Raw genomic sequence first — 15,574 nt, forward strand, 5'->3', positions numbered from 1 at the left:
TGTAGCCTCTATAATGTTGTAGCCTTAACGAGAAGTCTCATCTATATTTCTTAAAGATAATAATTGCATTTGGGGAAAGAGGGTCACACATAGATAGTAAATGTATGATTGTGTGTCCTTGTTTCTCAGTTTGATCCTTCTACATGGTTTTGTATGTTTTGTGGTATTTTATGCATTGTGGTTTGCTGTCATTTTTATTGCTTATAGATTGGTAATTCTTTATTGTGGTTGATAAGTGTAAACTGTTTAATTATTATTTGCTGATGTTTAATTTTACTGTTTACAATTAGATTCTGATGGATGGCTGAATGTTGCTTTATTTGATATAAGTTGTTTATTTTAAAGTTACTGTGACTTTTTATATTGGATCAGATTGTTACTGTTTGATGTTTCATTACATTTTTGTATGTGTTGGAGGCCATATGTGTTGGATGGGGTATTATTATTATTAATAATAATAATAAACATTTAATGTGAAAGGACAACCCTTCAATGTCTTGGTATGGAGTGGGATTTTATTTTTCCATGTTCCGATCAATTCCATCTTCAAAGTCAACTTAGCAGCTATGTTTCAAATATATTCCTAATCTTCACAATTGACATAAGAAGCAATAATCCCTTCCGAGTGTAAAGAAAGGTAATTTATTATATACCATAGAACTGTAATGAGCAGTACAAAGCTTTGGGGGAAAAACAAGCATAGTAATGATGTGCTGTGGTCCCCTAAATAATCAGTACACACCATAAAATGAACTGACAATAATAGAGAAGCATATATTAAAATTATGTGCGTGCTGGGGAGGTGGGAGTGAGCAAGCGAGGTAATACAGAAATTATAATCCATTTACAATAATTCATCAGATTAGTTCATCAATTTTGTATTAACATTCTAATCATAAATCATGACGAGGATACAAAGGGGTGTTTTGTATGGGATCAAGCAACCTTTTTGAACAGCTGATACCCATGCTGACTCAATCTGCTTCTAAAATGTCATGCAGTTTCAAAAGTAGTTTGCAATGCTCAAATGCCCCCCGTCTACACATGGGGTTATTTTAATCAGAAATGTGTGGTTATTCAGGGATGGTTAAACAACCCTACCTCAGCATGGAAATATTCTACATTGTTTTAGCTGAGAATAGCTAAACTCACACAATGAGTTTGGCAACTCTTGGATCTTTGAGGTGACCCACAAAACTGTACATGGTCAAGGTAACCCCCAGTTTTACATAGTCAGCTATTGCAAAATCAGAAGAAGGAATCTTTTATTCACTTCCATTGTTGGTGCATCCGGTCTATGAGTTAGGATTCATTCTGAGGAATTAATCCCAGAGTTATTAAAATATTTGCCGATAGCTTTCTTCCCATTGAAAATAGCAGGCATGGGCCCCTCAATTCAGACTGAGACAAAGCTGGGGACAAAGCTGCCTTAAAGAAATGTCTTTTGGGTGTTTTGTCTTTTTTTTTTTACTATTTTTTGTATAGAAGAACCACACTACTATTACCCTACTACTAAAAGCAGTATGTTAAGAATTTGCTGGTCAAATACATCTCTATGACCTCCAATCCATCTAGGGGCACTACGTTGGCAGAAGCAAGATTCCTTGTTTGTATACCAAAACAAAGAGGAAACTAAGGACAAAATTAGATATACAGACATGGAAGCTTGCTTCTGCAAGATTTAAATATATTAAAGTCAATTAAGGGATCCCAATATAAAGAATCGTAGCCACGCCTGAATGGGTCTTATGGCATACAAAGCATATTCCGCTAACAAGAGAATGTACCACAAACATTAAGAGACACATAAGATGAATAATACTTGGGTGACTTTATGACTTTCTTTCATGAAAGCAGTGTCATTGTATACAGAGGATTTTGGATCACACCCCATGTAAAAACTGAATCATCTCATCTTAGTTTACCAAGCTAATTTCCTCACATTTAGTCGCCAGATGCTAGAACTTAAGAGAAACCATGCCAACAGGAGAAACTGTCAGTTAGAATCTGTTGTCCTCAGCAATTGCTAAATGCACAAAAAGGAAAGCAAACACAGCATGCCGTAGAATGAAGTGCACTAAAGAGTTCTGGCCTATAATAAACTTCAGTATTTTTTACAGTCCTGCTAAATGAGACATAACCAAATACTGGTAAGGTTTCATAATGAACGATTCCTTCATGTTATTTGACCCTCTCAGCCAATTTTTACATTAAATCCAACACATGAGGAGACACGGTTCCAGGGTGGGTGAGTGTGGTGGTCTTGAGCACAGCTTTTAGCTTTGACACAGAATTACAAAAAAGACTAACATTTACAAGCCACGTGCTACATGCATATGCCTGGTTAAAGACTGTGAGGAACATGCCGTCCTGGGACTACCCGTGCAATATAATTAAATAGTGTAGTAAGCAGTTTGAAAAATATACAGATTGGTATGGAGTTGTTCCTGATGTGAGGAAAGAGTTTCTAACAGCCTTCCATGTGGAAGGTTGGAAAATGAAAATTGGATCCAAGAGTTACTGACTTCAACAGTCGAAATATTCAAGATTAGGAGAAGCTACTTTGAATATTGTTAATTATCACAGAAACATAGGAATCTGCCTTAAACTGAAGAAGAAGAAGAAGAAGAGTTTGGATTTGATATCCCGCCTTTCACTCCCCTTCAGGAGTCTCAAAGCGGCTAACATTCTCCTTTCCCTTCCTCCCCCACAACAAACACTCTGTGAGGTGAGTGGGGCTGAGAGACTTCACAGAAGTGTGACTGGCCCAAGGTCACCCAGCAGCTGCATGTGGAGGAGTGGAGACGCGAACCCGGTTCACCAGATTACGAGACTACCGCTCTTAACCACTACACCACACTGGCTCTCTAGTCATGACAATGAGTCATGACAATGGTCCACATAGCGTATCATTGCATAGACTGATTAGATCTGGTTTCCAGACAGATCCTTTCCTAGCTATATGTGGAAATGTCAGAGACAGAACCTAGGATATTCTATGTGCAAAGAGGAATATGATCTACCCCAAGCTACCTATCCCATCCTCAGAAGAGTTAGCTAAATGGCCCAGGAGCAAAGCATTTAAGAAAAGTATTTGGCTACATGAGACTGCTTAGATATAAAGATATGAGTAGATCTTGCATACCCATTGTCAGAAAGAATAATGACCAACTAAAACAGTTGTGTTTGAACTCCTCTTGATTTCAAAGAGATTGGAGGATTCTTGACTTTGTTGTCAATATAACAACAATTAACAGTAAAACTAATATTTGCAGAGAGTAATATGGTATATGTATTATAAATCACATTCAAGAGTGTATGCAGCCTCCACGACTTCATGAAAATGTTTAATTTAAAAAAGTAAACATTCACGTGAATAAAAAGTTTTAATCAGGATATTTTTGAAAATAAAAACTTTTATTTTGGGGGGGCTTTGATTAATTACTGCTTAAAGACATTTCTGAAAAAGTTTTTCATTTCACAATTAATATTATTCTTTGAGAGTCCTCTGTTTATCTGTTTTCTAATAGCAATGGAGGACCTCAATGTAAACCGAAGTGACTACGGAATCTCATACTGGGTGGAATAAAGTGTAAATAATTCATTACAAGCCATTACGTCTACTACTAGTCAAATATCTAAACCTTCAATTATGAGCTAAACAAAATGTAAAAGTAACAAACAATTACATACTTATAACATAACCTAAAATATGGGTCACACAACTAAAAAGAACAGCGAAACAAGAATATATGAAGACCCAAGCACTTGGCATGTATTAAGATGAATGATCAACATGGAAAGAGAGCTAAAATGACTTTCATCAGTGATGTGACTGATTGACGTATCTGAAGAATGCAGACAAAAGCTGATTTAATATGTTTAAGTACACGTGTCTAGCATCTAGGTAAGGAACTGCCTGTAACAAAGCAGCATCACAACAAATATTAGCACCTAAAAATCTAACATGTTGAAGCAAGGCCCAATGGCTTCTCTTTGATGTGCTGACATATTATTTATTATTATTTAATATATTTATATCCCACCTTTCCCCACAATGGAATTCAAGTCAATGTGCATGGAACTCCTGTTTGACCAAACCCAGATTCAAACCTGCTAACCTTCAGTAGGATGACTCAATAATGTGCCTTAAGGGCCAGAGTCATCTAACGAGTCCTACTAGTGGAAGGTAGCACAAGGACTCTGGCTAGCACAACTGGGCTTTTTGCCGCTCTCCCTACCCCACAAATATGTGTGTGTCAGGGGAACTCCCACAACAGCACACTGGGGATGTAAGATCGATCTTGCAAGCCAAAAGGCTGGCGCTGATGGCGTGATCTCAGTGCTACATGGAATTCCTCCCTCCAACTTTCTGACTGGGCATGTGTCTTGGTGGCTAACCAGATAATGTCTGCATTTTCTAGCATAGGGGTGGGAAACTGTGGCCCCTTTCAAGATGTGTTGTACTCCAGTTTTCAGCATTCCAGAGAATTCACTGTGCTGGTTGGGGTCAATGGGAGTCCAACACCATCTGGAAGGCCATCTGTTCTAGGGTGCAATTTCCCTTAGATTAGAATGGGTATACTGCACAGTACAGGTACTCATCACGCCCAGATGAACCATGTCTTAAAGGTGAAGTTAAAGTCTTGAGTATACAAATGAATAATTCAGCACACAGCATAGTAGCGGGCTACTGTAACCTTCTCCAAATGTATTTCAATACCAAAACCAAATATATAACATTCGGTATAAAGATTCAAGTTTTGGAGGATTTTTGAAAGTGTAAATATTAAACGTTAAATTCTTACAGATATTAAACATTATTTTGTAGAGGTACTTCACCTGTAGCTATAACCATTCAATCTTAAAAGCAGTCTGATTGCTTTCTATCACTTAGGGGAAGTATTTAAGCATCCAAAGTTTGCTTGGCTGCATATTCTGCTGAATTTTGAAACTTGCTCAATTTTAGCAATTATTCCCACACATCTTCATGCTTATACAACGGCTACCTATTAATCTGTAACTAGATACAGTATGCAGAATCAGCTTCTGCATTTCAGTTTATATTTACAGCATTTATATAGAAAAGGAAAATGTTCCACTCTCTCTCTTCTCCCACGCCTCCTTCAACATCTTTTGAATTTTCTTCTCCTTTTCTCCCTTTTGCCTTCAGCAGGATCACATAGCAATATAGGTAGGTTTTGAAGTATTTCATTAGGAAACGGGGTGTTTGTTCTTTTTTTTTTAAATGATATTTTATTAAAGTTTCCAAATTATAACAAAACAAATGAAAAAAGAAAAAAAGAAAAAAACATAGAAAATAGAAACAGTTAAAAAACATTAATTTTTGTAACATATCTTCATACACTTATTTCCCCAGACCTCCTCATCCCTCCCTTTTTTGTATTCCAGTTCAATTTGTTAGTTCAGCAAATCCTTACCATCAAGTTTTTACCCTATTCTAATCTTTCATTACATTACCTTACTCTATTCTCCTCACTGTCTTATAAAAGACCTTAACCTAAATTTTGTTTTTGATAACTTCTCTTAAGGGGTATTTGTTCTTTTTGCTACATTTACCCTTATGAAAATTATTTGAAGCTTCTATATGAAATATTTAAAAGCATATTTTAGTACTCTACTAAGATTTACTGTTTGGAGCAAAAGGGCTTATTGTTTCTCTTTTGTAAACAATGTATTTTAGAAGACTAAAGATTTTAGAACATTAACATTCTATTTAAATAATAAGTAAATAATGAAACGAAACTCAAATTATACGAGTAGATATTGAACTTCAAGAAATGCCCTTCCATTCATACTGTGGAGTGAAATCTGGGCTTTTAAAGCCACATATTTATTTAGACCTATCAGATGTACAAAATGGACCTGTTTCTAACATACCATTTTAAAAAATAAATAATGTCAAGTGGTGATGGTGGCCAGTTCCAGGCACCCTTGGGGAAAATTGATAATAACCCATTTAGGAATATGCTTCCTAAAGTGACCTTCCCCAGCCTCCTCCTTAACTATATTCTATATATCGTAATTTAATATGTTATGGCTTTTTCTGTACATTGCTTTGTATGCCCATGGACATAGAATGTGACCAAGAAATACAATAAGTCACAGGATTGGTCTTATTCAATCCTATTATTGTAATACAATGAAGACAGAAGACAGAAGACGGAAGACAATCAATAATCATAGTATTTTAAAAAAGGTCATAAGGACAATAACATAAGCAATGATTAGTAGTTTTGACATCTTTCCCATATAAAAGAAACTATTCATATTTAGCCCAGATTCCTAATATTGCAATAATGACTTAGCCACAGGTCTACAGAAATACATGCTCTTTAATAACATCTGAACAGTTACCAGCCACATAAACCTGTAGAATATAATTCTTGTTCTTCCAAGGAAAGGCATATATTACTAACATGAATGTACTGTTTCCAAAACCATGTTGAAAATATTTTAGGGTATAGAAGCAAATCCAATAAGCCATGTTGTGGGAAGCACTGATTTGTTTTAATCACTTACTTTGGAGCTGAAGGACCCCTCGGCCATGTTCCATCTTCATTTTTTTGTTCTATCACTAATACCTATATTGAATAAAATTTAAAGAGAAAAACTAACTTCATTACAGTTTAGGAAAATGAGAGTACAGTTTAAGACTATCAACTGGACATTAATCCACTTAGAAATGATATAACATCCATTACGGAAACAGTATGCATCTCAAGATTTTCCTGAGATTATCGCTCATTTAAAATCAGAACAAAAAACCTTCTCCTTGTGCACACATATAGACATACACCAACACACACCTTGCCCACACCTTGAAGAGGTGGCAAATATGCATCCCAAAACTGAATGTCTGTACTACTGAATGGGCTAATGAAACATATCTATGGATGAAAGTCAATTTTGTGTGAGCAAACTTTCACTCACACAAACTTTCCCTTCCTCTCAATTGGCTTCAAATCTCTGCCAACTCTCCAGAGCAAATTTTGGGGATGTGCAGGGGCCTGCAGAGAGGAAGTAGAAGCCCAGTTATGAAAGCAGAAGTCCCTTCTTCTGGGAACTGGGCACAGCTGGTTATCACTCCTTACTCTTGCAGAAACAGCAAATGGATTCATGCCTTAAAACTGACAGTGCTATGTTTCAAAGTGGATATTTACTCACTCCCCCGCTGCATTTCCCCCAACACTCCTTTATTATAAGCAGATATAATGAAGTTTCAAAAATGCAAAACACCAATACTATCAAACAAAAAGCTCTGATCTTTCTAAATGTGTCCTATCTGCAGCCTTCAACAGAATTGAGTGAGAATTTCTGAGAAACTTTGGAAATAGTGTGAATTCCCCCCACCCTCAGACTACATTAATATATAGCAAACCACTGTCTAACAGTGATACTGATACATGTTTTGAAATATTTTATTTGGACATGTACCAGAATAGGTTGTATTCTATCTTCTGCTTTTTAATCTGCATATAAAAACCGTTCCAATAAGAATTACACAAAGTCTTTTTTAGGGTTATTGATAGATTATAATGACCAATTTAGAATTAAAAGATAAAGATTTTAAACCATTAATTACTACAGTATGCTGATGACATGGTTCAAGGGACCACCAACCAAACTTAGTTATCCAAAATACAATGCCGCAGCCTAGAGAAAACCCTATAGGTTTTATATATCCTGGGTTGCGTCCAATGTTAGTCATACTCAGAGAAGACCCAATGAAATTAATGGACCTGACTATCTTAGGGTCATTAATTTCAGTGGATCTACTATAGCTATAACCCCTACAATCCCAGTGAGACCAGGACTAGATATTATTAATAAATTATTATTATTATTATTATTATTATTATTATTATTATTATTATTATTATTATTATTATTATTATTATATTGTATATATCTATAGGCCTAGGCAGAGCATTTCTGGTAATTAAACATAGCAGGTGGCCACTGCAGATGGAAGCCAAGCTTTATTAATTTTAAACTTTAACATATTTAACGGGTGATTTTGCTATGCCTGGTTACAACCCAAAATTATACAGTTTAAATTCTTTTCACATACAGCATTATCATCGAGCCTCTTGTTAGGCAGCTCTGTAGAATATTCAACATTCTTTCATCACACATAATGGACCAAAGAGTAGAAGGAGTCATTTCTTCCACATTTATTATAGAATAGAATAGAATAGAATAGAATAGAATAGAATAGAATAAAAATGTAGATGCTGAAAAGGCCTTTGATAAGCTAGAATGGCCTTTTCTATTTGAGACCCTTATATTGTTTAATTTTGGAATCAAGTACAGAAGCTGGGTCTTAAACAAAGTAATAAGCTTAAATTTGCATATGTGATATGTCATTATCCATTTTGAAATTAACTAAAAGCATAAGGCAAATGTGTTCTCTGACAGCACTATTATTTGATTTAGCTTTGGAACCACTGACATAAAAATAAAAGAAGGTGAAAGATAAAAGGCATGAAATTAAACAATGATAAAACATAACTATACATCAATGACAAATCTAATTCAGTCTTTGTCAGAAGTAGAAAAGCTGATAGCAGATTATAGACCATTAATTGGATATAAAGTCAATTAAGATAAAATAGAAAGATTCGGTATTAATATAACCAAAATTTGAAAGGGGGCAAAAGAAAGATTTGCATGTAGCTGGAAAAAAGTCTACATATCATCTCAGGATCAAAATAACTAACAAACAATATGAATTATATAATAATAATTATGTCATTTCATATAATGACTGGACCAATCTTTAAAAAACAAAACTTTTTTTCTGGGAAAATATCCACTGTGAAAATGGCAGTGTTGCCAAAAATCTATTTCCTGTTTCAAACCCTCACAATTAAGAATATAAAATACACACATACAAAACTTGAATATAAAACAGAATATATACTGCTCAAAAAGAGAATAAAGGTAACAGACATAAATAACACAAGCAATACAGTAGTACCTCGGGTTAAGTACTTAATTCGTTCCAGAGGTCTGTACTTAACCTGAAACTGTTCTTAACCTGAAGCACCACTTTAGATAATGGGGCCTTCTGCTGCTGCCATGCCACCAGAGCCCGATTTCTGTTCTTATCCTGAAGCAAAGTTCTTAACCTGAAGCACTATTTCTGGCTTGGTGGAGTGTGTAACCTGAAGCGTATGTAACCCGAGGTACCACTGTATTTTACAGGTAGATGACTATATATTTTTCTTTGGGCATTCTGGCCCTTATATGAATACAAGACTAATTAATATATTTTTTAGTTTAATAAAATCTTACTTCTGGTCGGTATACGTAACACTAAATCTATTTTTAGCCACCCAATATTAGAAGTTGAGGCTGTAATCTCACAAGCTGAATTTAAAATCACCATTGCATAAAATACTATTAGGAGATAGCACTTATAGAAGTACAGCTGTTAGAAACAACTTCTTAATATCTTCTTGGTTAAAGATATGGGATCCTAATAAATGTCTATTAACCTTAACAGCATCCTCTTTGGAGTCCCACTTGACTTCTTGCCACAGCATGTGAATCTGGAGAAGGCTGTGGGGAAGGCACATTAGGAGAAACCATGGTTGGCTGGACATTCACCCTGACAGACTGAACGGTATCAAGCATATTGGTATTTTTGGCAGCCTCTTTCAACTGTCTCATCACAAGAGGAGTAAATGTTACACTTTCTTCCTGCTGCACAACCACATTTTAGCCAGGGTGGCAGCAGTAGGAGCAGTATTGAAGTGCAAGCTAGAAACCATTGAATCTCTATGCCGAGACTGATGTAGAACACTTGCTTGATCAGAGGTGGCAGTATGAAAGAAGCTTACATGTGGCTTGGTAGCAGTGGCTTGCTGTGTAACCAACAGGCCAGAGGAGCAACAAACCCTTAAGCAATATAATATTAGAATAGGCCATGGAGTGCCCTTGAAAACCCCCCAAAATTAATCCCTCGAAGATAAAATGGAGTGAAAGAAGGAACTGGTGGGCTGGCCCAAACCTTTCATCCATTCCAGACAGCTGCTCATCTTGTCTAGAGTCCAAACAGCGCTGCTGCTATCCTATATAATGAGCATGGCACTTCTCCAACACCACCATAGATGGTCTCTATTCTGCCTGCCATTGCTGCCACAGGGCATATGCCACCACTTGGAATGTGGCTGCCTGCTGCCACCACTGCCAATGTGGCCCCTTTGGGTTTTGCAGGGATCTTGGTGACTACAACTAATACAGAATGCGGCAACTAGACTGGTGATTGGGAGTGGCCGCCAAGACCATGTAACACCGGTCCTGAAAGTTGCACATTGGCTCCCGGTACGTTTCTGAGCACAATTCAAAGTGTTGGTGCTGAACTTTAAAGCCCTAAACGGCCTTGGCCCAGTGTATCTGAAGGAAGAAGTGTCTCTAACCCCATCGTTCAGCCCGGACACTGAGGTCTAGCTCTGAGAGCCTTCTGGCGGTTCCCTCACTGCGAGAAGTGAGGTTACGGGGAACCAGGCGAAGGGCCTTCTCGGTAGTGGAGCCCACCCTTCAGATGTCAAGGAAATAAACAACTACCTGACTTTTAGAATACATCTGATGGCAACCCTGTATAGGAAAAATTTTAATGTCTATGTTTTATTATTTTTTATGTGCTGTAAGCTGCTCAGAGTGACTGGGGAAACCCAGCCAGATGGGCAGGGTATTATTATTATTATTATTATTATTATTATTATTATTATTATTATTATTATTATCTCATGTCCAGTGCAGCAGGGCCAATCAGGTTGTGCTGTGCTGCTGCAGTTCCTACAGAATAAAAAAAAAATGTGGGTGCCTGTTTTCACACCATATCTGTCCTCCTTCAGGCTTGCCATGCCCCACACTTTAGATACTCTGCGCACCCTCCTGGCCTCAGCTGCAATTTTCTCTTATCCTTCTGACACACTGCTACTTAATTAGTCCAGTAAACTGAGACCTGATCTTAAAACAGGCAACAAGCAGCAACTCTGGAGGTTTTTAAACAGGCAGCAAGCGTAGGCTCAGGAAAAAGTGTGTAGGGTCAGACGAATCGATTTCAAAGGGAAAGAATTTAGAAGTTGATAATTTACAATTTAATTATTTTATAATTAATTGGTATGTTATAGATCAATAGGGGAGGAATAAAGGAAGAACTAATTCAATAGCAAGGGGCAATTAGCTGTGGTTCTATTAGCAGGGGAATCCAACACATGCAGACACTGAGGGGAAGACAAGGTCTCAGAGAGAGACTGACACAAACATAGGTGGGGGAAATCCCAGGCAAAGAGGTAGCTTCAAAATAATAGGCTAAAATGGAAAAAAGGATAACTTTACCCAAACTCTGTAACACAGAATTAGGCATGTATCCACTCACTGCACCCAGATCCCCTCAAAGCATACACAGAGAACCAGCAAAATTAGGTCTCTTTCAAGTAAGGCAGGAAAAACAAACCTCCGCTCCAAGGACGGGACAACTCAAAGATGCTCATGGAGTGATTACTTTTTCCTGCCTTCAAACGACTGGACGATGGAACACACTTGGTGTCCCAGTCAAGCAAATGTGGATTTAAAGGTGGCGTTTATGTGCAGTGGAATTGGGTTTTTACTATTGTTCATATAAAAAACTGATTTTGAAATGACATTTAAGAGTGGTTTTGCCATCTAGTATGGAAAGACACTGTTCAAGAATCACAAGTCACAAATCTTCATATAGGCCGATAACCATTTCCCCAGCCTCAGCGGACATGGTTAATTAAGTGTAAAGCTGAAATAAACTTTAACCAAACATTAAGAATAAGATGTCCTCAATAAGCAATTTTACCATGAATGTATGCCAGAAGAGTAGAAAATCTCCAGAATTTCAGGTTTCTACATATAGCCTACCTGCCCCTGGTACAAGCCAGCATCCTGTATGGTACTGTCTGGTTTATTCAAAGGTTCAAATGTGTTACTCATGTATTTGTTCCACAACCTGGTCTCTTTTTCATCTGGAATATTGAAGATTTTCCTTATCTCCTTTTCAATTGTGTCTATATTGACAGAAATGGGGGGGGGGTGGAGTTTTTTTAGAACCCATGGTATCATAATTACTTGGTTGCACAAGTTGTAAATATCCATGTTACAACACACCACATACAAAAAACAAATGGCAAGATTATACAGATACATGCAGCTGTATGAATTAAGGATATAAATTGGGTTTAGCCACTCATCCTACTCAATGTCTTAAAAGAACTGACCACATGCATTTTAAAAAGATTAGTAAGCTTCTTTGGCCTGACATTCATTTACGCTGAGGAATCTGAACTTTGCCAGTTTTCTCAGACTATGGTCAGGTAAAAATCTTTATTATATACATTTACACTTATTCTATTCAAATTATAACATTAGGGAGAACTTTGTACTGGAGCTTTTTTTTTACACACAAATACGATTATTAATACTGTGAATGTGTCATAAAACATGTTCTACAAAACCTCACAAGATCCAAAGACACATTTTAAATAAGGTTTTAAAAGCAGTAATTCATGTTATAAACAGGTATGGGCATACCGATTGTGTCAGCTTTACTAAATCTTCTTGTTACTACATTGTTCATATTTCCGTTTTCACACAATTTTAATTCGGTCAAATATACTTCTACTTTGCAGTGCTTGACAAACATACCCTGTTCAACTACCTGGAATACAAACAGATCAAGAATGGTTATTTGAATAGAATATATGAATCCCTAAATGCATAAAACAAAATTCTGAACACTTCCAAATAATCGGTTCTTATTTTAGAGTTTGATGTTTTATAACACTTTGAGGATTTTTATGATTTTTAAAAAGCATGGAAGCTACATCATAATCTTTTCTGTTTTACGTTTAAAAACATGTTTATAATTAACAAGATAGCCCCTACTAATTCTATATAACATTACCAATATTCCCAAAAAAATACGGTACAATGAATAAAATATATATAACACCAGCAAGAGTTACGACATTGGTTAACTGATTTTCTAAGTAAGTGATATGGTAATTTTCACTTTTATCTAGGAAAATGATTTTCTAATTTGTTCCTTGCCATATATTATTAACGAATGACAAAACTTGCAAATTGAAGTAAGCAGAATATTCACAATCACCTCGTATATACTTCCATCTGATCTTCTATGCTGTAACTGCATAAGTCAGCCATGTAGACTGTCCTGAAAATAGCCATCAGCCTGATATGTGATACATCAGACAAATATGGTGGAGAAGGAGGTACCAAATAACTGCTAGAAGTAATATGCTATAGCAACAGAGTTAATGAACACTCACTAAAGGGAAGTATTAGTATATTAATAAACATTTTCCAGGTATTTTGTAGCTTGATTTGGATATTTAGGGGAAACTGAATCTACAGAACTTGCTTATGCCAAATTATTTGTATGTACTGCTGCAGCTCAGCTTTAAGTGCAACAGAAGAGTGATACCACCTTGTGTTACTATAAAACACAGCTATTCTTGTTGCTAAGGTTACAATCAGGGATATGTGAATGCCACTATTTCACAGAAGCACCGAAAGGCTGTAAAACGATGTTTGCATCAAATTTCAGCATGCTAAGAATTTGGGCTATCATTTTTTAAAAGTACATTTCAAATTTTTGATTTTTTAATTTTAAAGATTTAACATATTCAACAAGTTCTCAGAGCAGCTTACAAAAATTGTTTTATGTTGTATGCAGAGTTAAGCACGTTTATTGGGGCTGGTAGAAGCTGATTTCCTCCATAAGGCAGTACCCTTAGCCCCTTAAAAATGTTCCACTTAAGGTCAGGAGACCCTGCTGTATGGGGTGGGCTGTGGTCAGGGTGGGCTAAGGACTTCCAAGGAAAATGAGCAGAGGCAACGTCCTCAAGCAGAAAGGTACCTCTGCTCAAGTTTGGTACCTCTGTTCAACTTGTAGCTTCACATTATATGTAAGACAAAGAAAGTCCCATGCTCTGCTCCCAGTTCAAAACTTAGTTGAGTTCCAGGGGTTATGTAGCAGGGCCTCTTTGTCCTTCCTTCTAAATGCAGAATTATTAGTTCTAAGTCTGGAAGAAAGAGCAAAACACCTCTAGAATGCAGCCCTGTGTTACGCAGAGTTGCATTTCAGAAGCTGCATGCAGGATTGCTTCCACGACTGTTTTAAAACTGAAATTGAAACTGAATCAAAACAGCTCTGTGCACATGAAGAAGGATACACAAGGTCCATCCTTGCAGATTACGGCTGCAATACCATGTATGCTTAACATTCCAGTGGGAAGTCCCACTGAGCCTACTTCCGAGTTAACATGCATAGTTTGGGCTGCAAGTCTGTATCTAAGCTGAATGCAGCTTAGATAATAAAGGGCTGCATATAAAAGCGAACTACTACTGCAAATGCAACACCGTGGAAACACAGGCTAATGGCTGCTGGTTGTCACGGATCTCTCCCTGCTTCTGGAAGTGGAAAGAAAGATGTGCATAGCAGCAAAGAGAGGGAGGTTGTGATGGCATGCAATGAGATGGAGCATCCAGGAAGGGTATCAGGTAAACAGATGTCGGTGGCATTTTATATACAAGCCGGATCTACCTTTGCTATGCTATTCCTAAACTGATGATTGATGATGGAGTGTGTTAAAATAGCAATATTGTAAATTGTACCAACAATTCAGGCCAGCATATGCTCTTAATTTCTAGTTTTCATTGCAACCAAAACCTCTCTATGCAGCTGTACTGGATTGGAGTTACTCGTGCGTAAACTGTCCCCGTTAGGGAGCTTAACTGCCTGGGTTAAACCGTCCTGACTGCACAGCCCATCTCAGCGTGGCTGCCTCAGTCGCTAGCAGAATCTGTCTGTGGGCGTTTCTTAAACCTTTTCCAGCATAAAAGCTGTTTGACCCCCAGTCGTCTCCGCCTCTCACTGCGTAGGAGTCTTCTGCGCAGGGAGGGCGTGGGTAGTGGAGGACCAGTGCTCTCTTCACTGATGTCCAGGGAAGAATCCCGGAGCTCTTCCCCCTCTTCTCCCATTTGCCCTCCTGGATCCTTGGTGTTACGCTGATTTCCTTCCCCCTCTACCAAGCTGCGTCTCCCCCTGGTGCTGGTACCTTCTCCTGCAGAATCGGGGAGCCTCTCCTTCTCCTTTCGCTCTGATGTCAGTTTCCTGACAGCAGCTAAGCAACTTACAAAAAAAACCCCAGATCAGGTTGAGGTTTTGCTTATGGATAAGCCAATTTATATTACTTGGCATTTTTCTGATTTGGTCCCTTATGGTAGAATGGTACCTTATGGAACCTTATGGTAGAATAGTTCGACACCTTTGTAAGCAAGCAGTTTAGCAATTTTAAATGAAAAGTAAGCAGATTTTTGGCTCAACTACACAGCCACCAAGGTTCCTTTGGAACAATGTTTTATCTCAACAAAACTATCCATCTATACTCTACCAGAACAACCTGATATCTATGGGGCTTAGAAATATGAATATGAAGTTGGGGTCCTCTTCCTTTCACTACTTATTAAGATATTGGAGTAATGAAAACTG

General features: G+C 37.3%; 1 protein-coding gene and 1 long non-coding RNA gene across 5 annotated transcripts in view; one reads left to right on the forward strand and one right to left on the reverse strand.

The window, feature by feature from the left end:
• USP15 (ubiquitin specific peptidase 15) overlaps positions 1–15,574 on the reverse strand; it is a 54,712-nt gene that overhangs the window by 24,793 nt on the left and 14,345 nt on the right. For all 4 annotated transcript variants that reach the window (XM_081211495.1, XM_081211497.1, XM_081211496.1 and 1 more), the window contains exons 4-6: positions 12,592–12,718; positions 11,923–12,068; positions 6,544–6,605 (exon numbers count right to left, since the gene is read on the reverse strand). In XM_081211495.1, coding sequence (XP_081067621.1) covers positions 6,544–6,605; positions 11,923–12,068; positions 12,592–12,718 — 335 coding nt within the window. The remainder of the gene's footprint in view (positions 1–6,543; positions 6,606–11,922; positions 12,069–12,591; positions 12,719–15,574) is intronic.
• LOC308596660 overlaps positions 2,887–15,574 on the forward strand; it is a 292,291-nt gene continuing 279,603 nt past the window's right edge. Inside the window, exon 1 of the long non-coding RNA XR_014012616.1 lies at positions 2,887–3,592. This is a non-coding gene — a long non-coding RNA (uncharacterized lncRNA). The remainder of the gene's footprint in view (positions 3,593–15,574) is intronic.

Source organism: Podarcis bocagei, assembly GCF_964188305.1.
Source record: "Podarcis bocagei genome assembly, chromosome: 10".
NCBI lineage: Eukaryota > Metazoa > Chordata > Lepidosauria > Squamata > Lacertidae > Podarcis > Podarcis bocagei.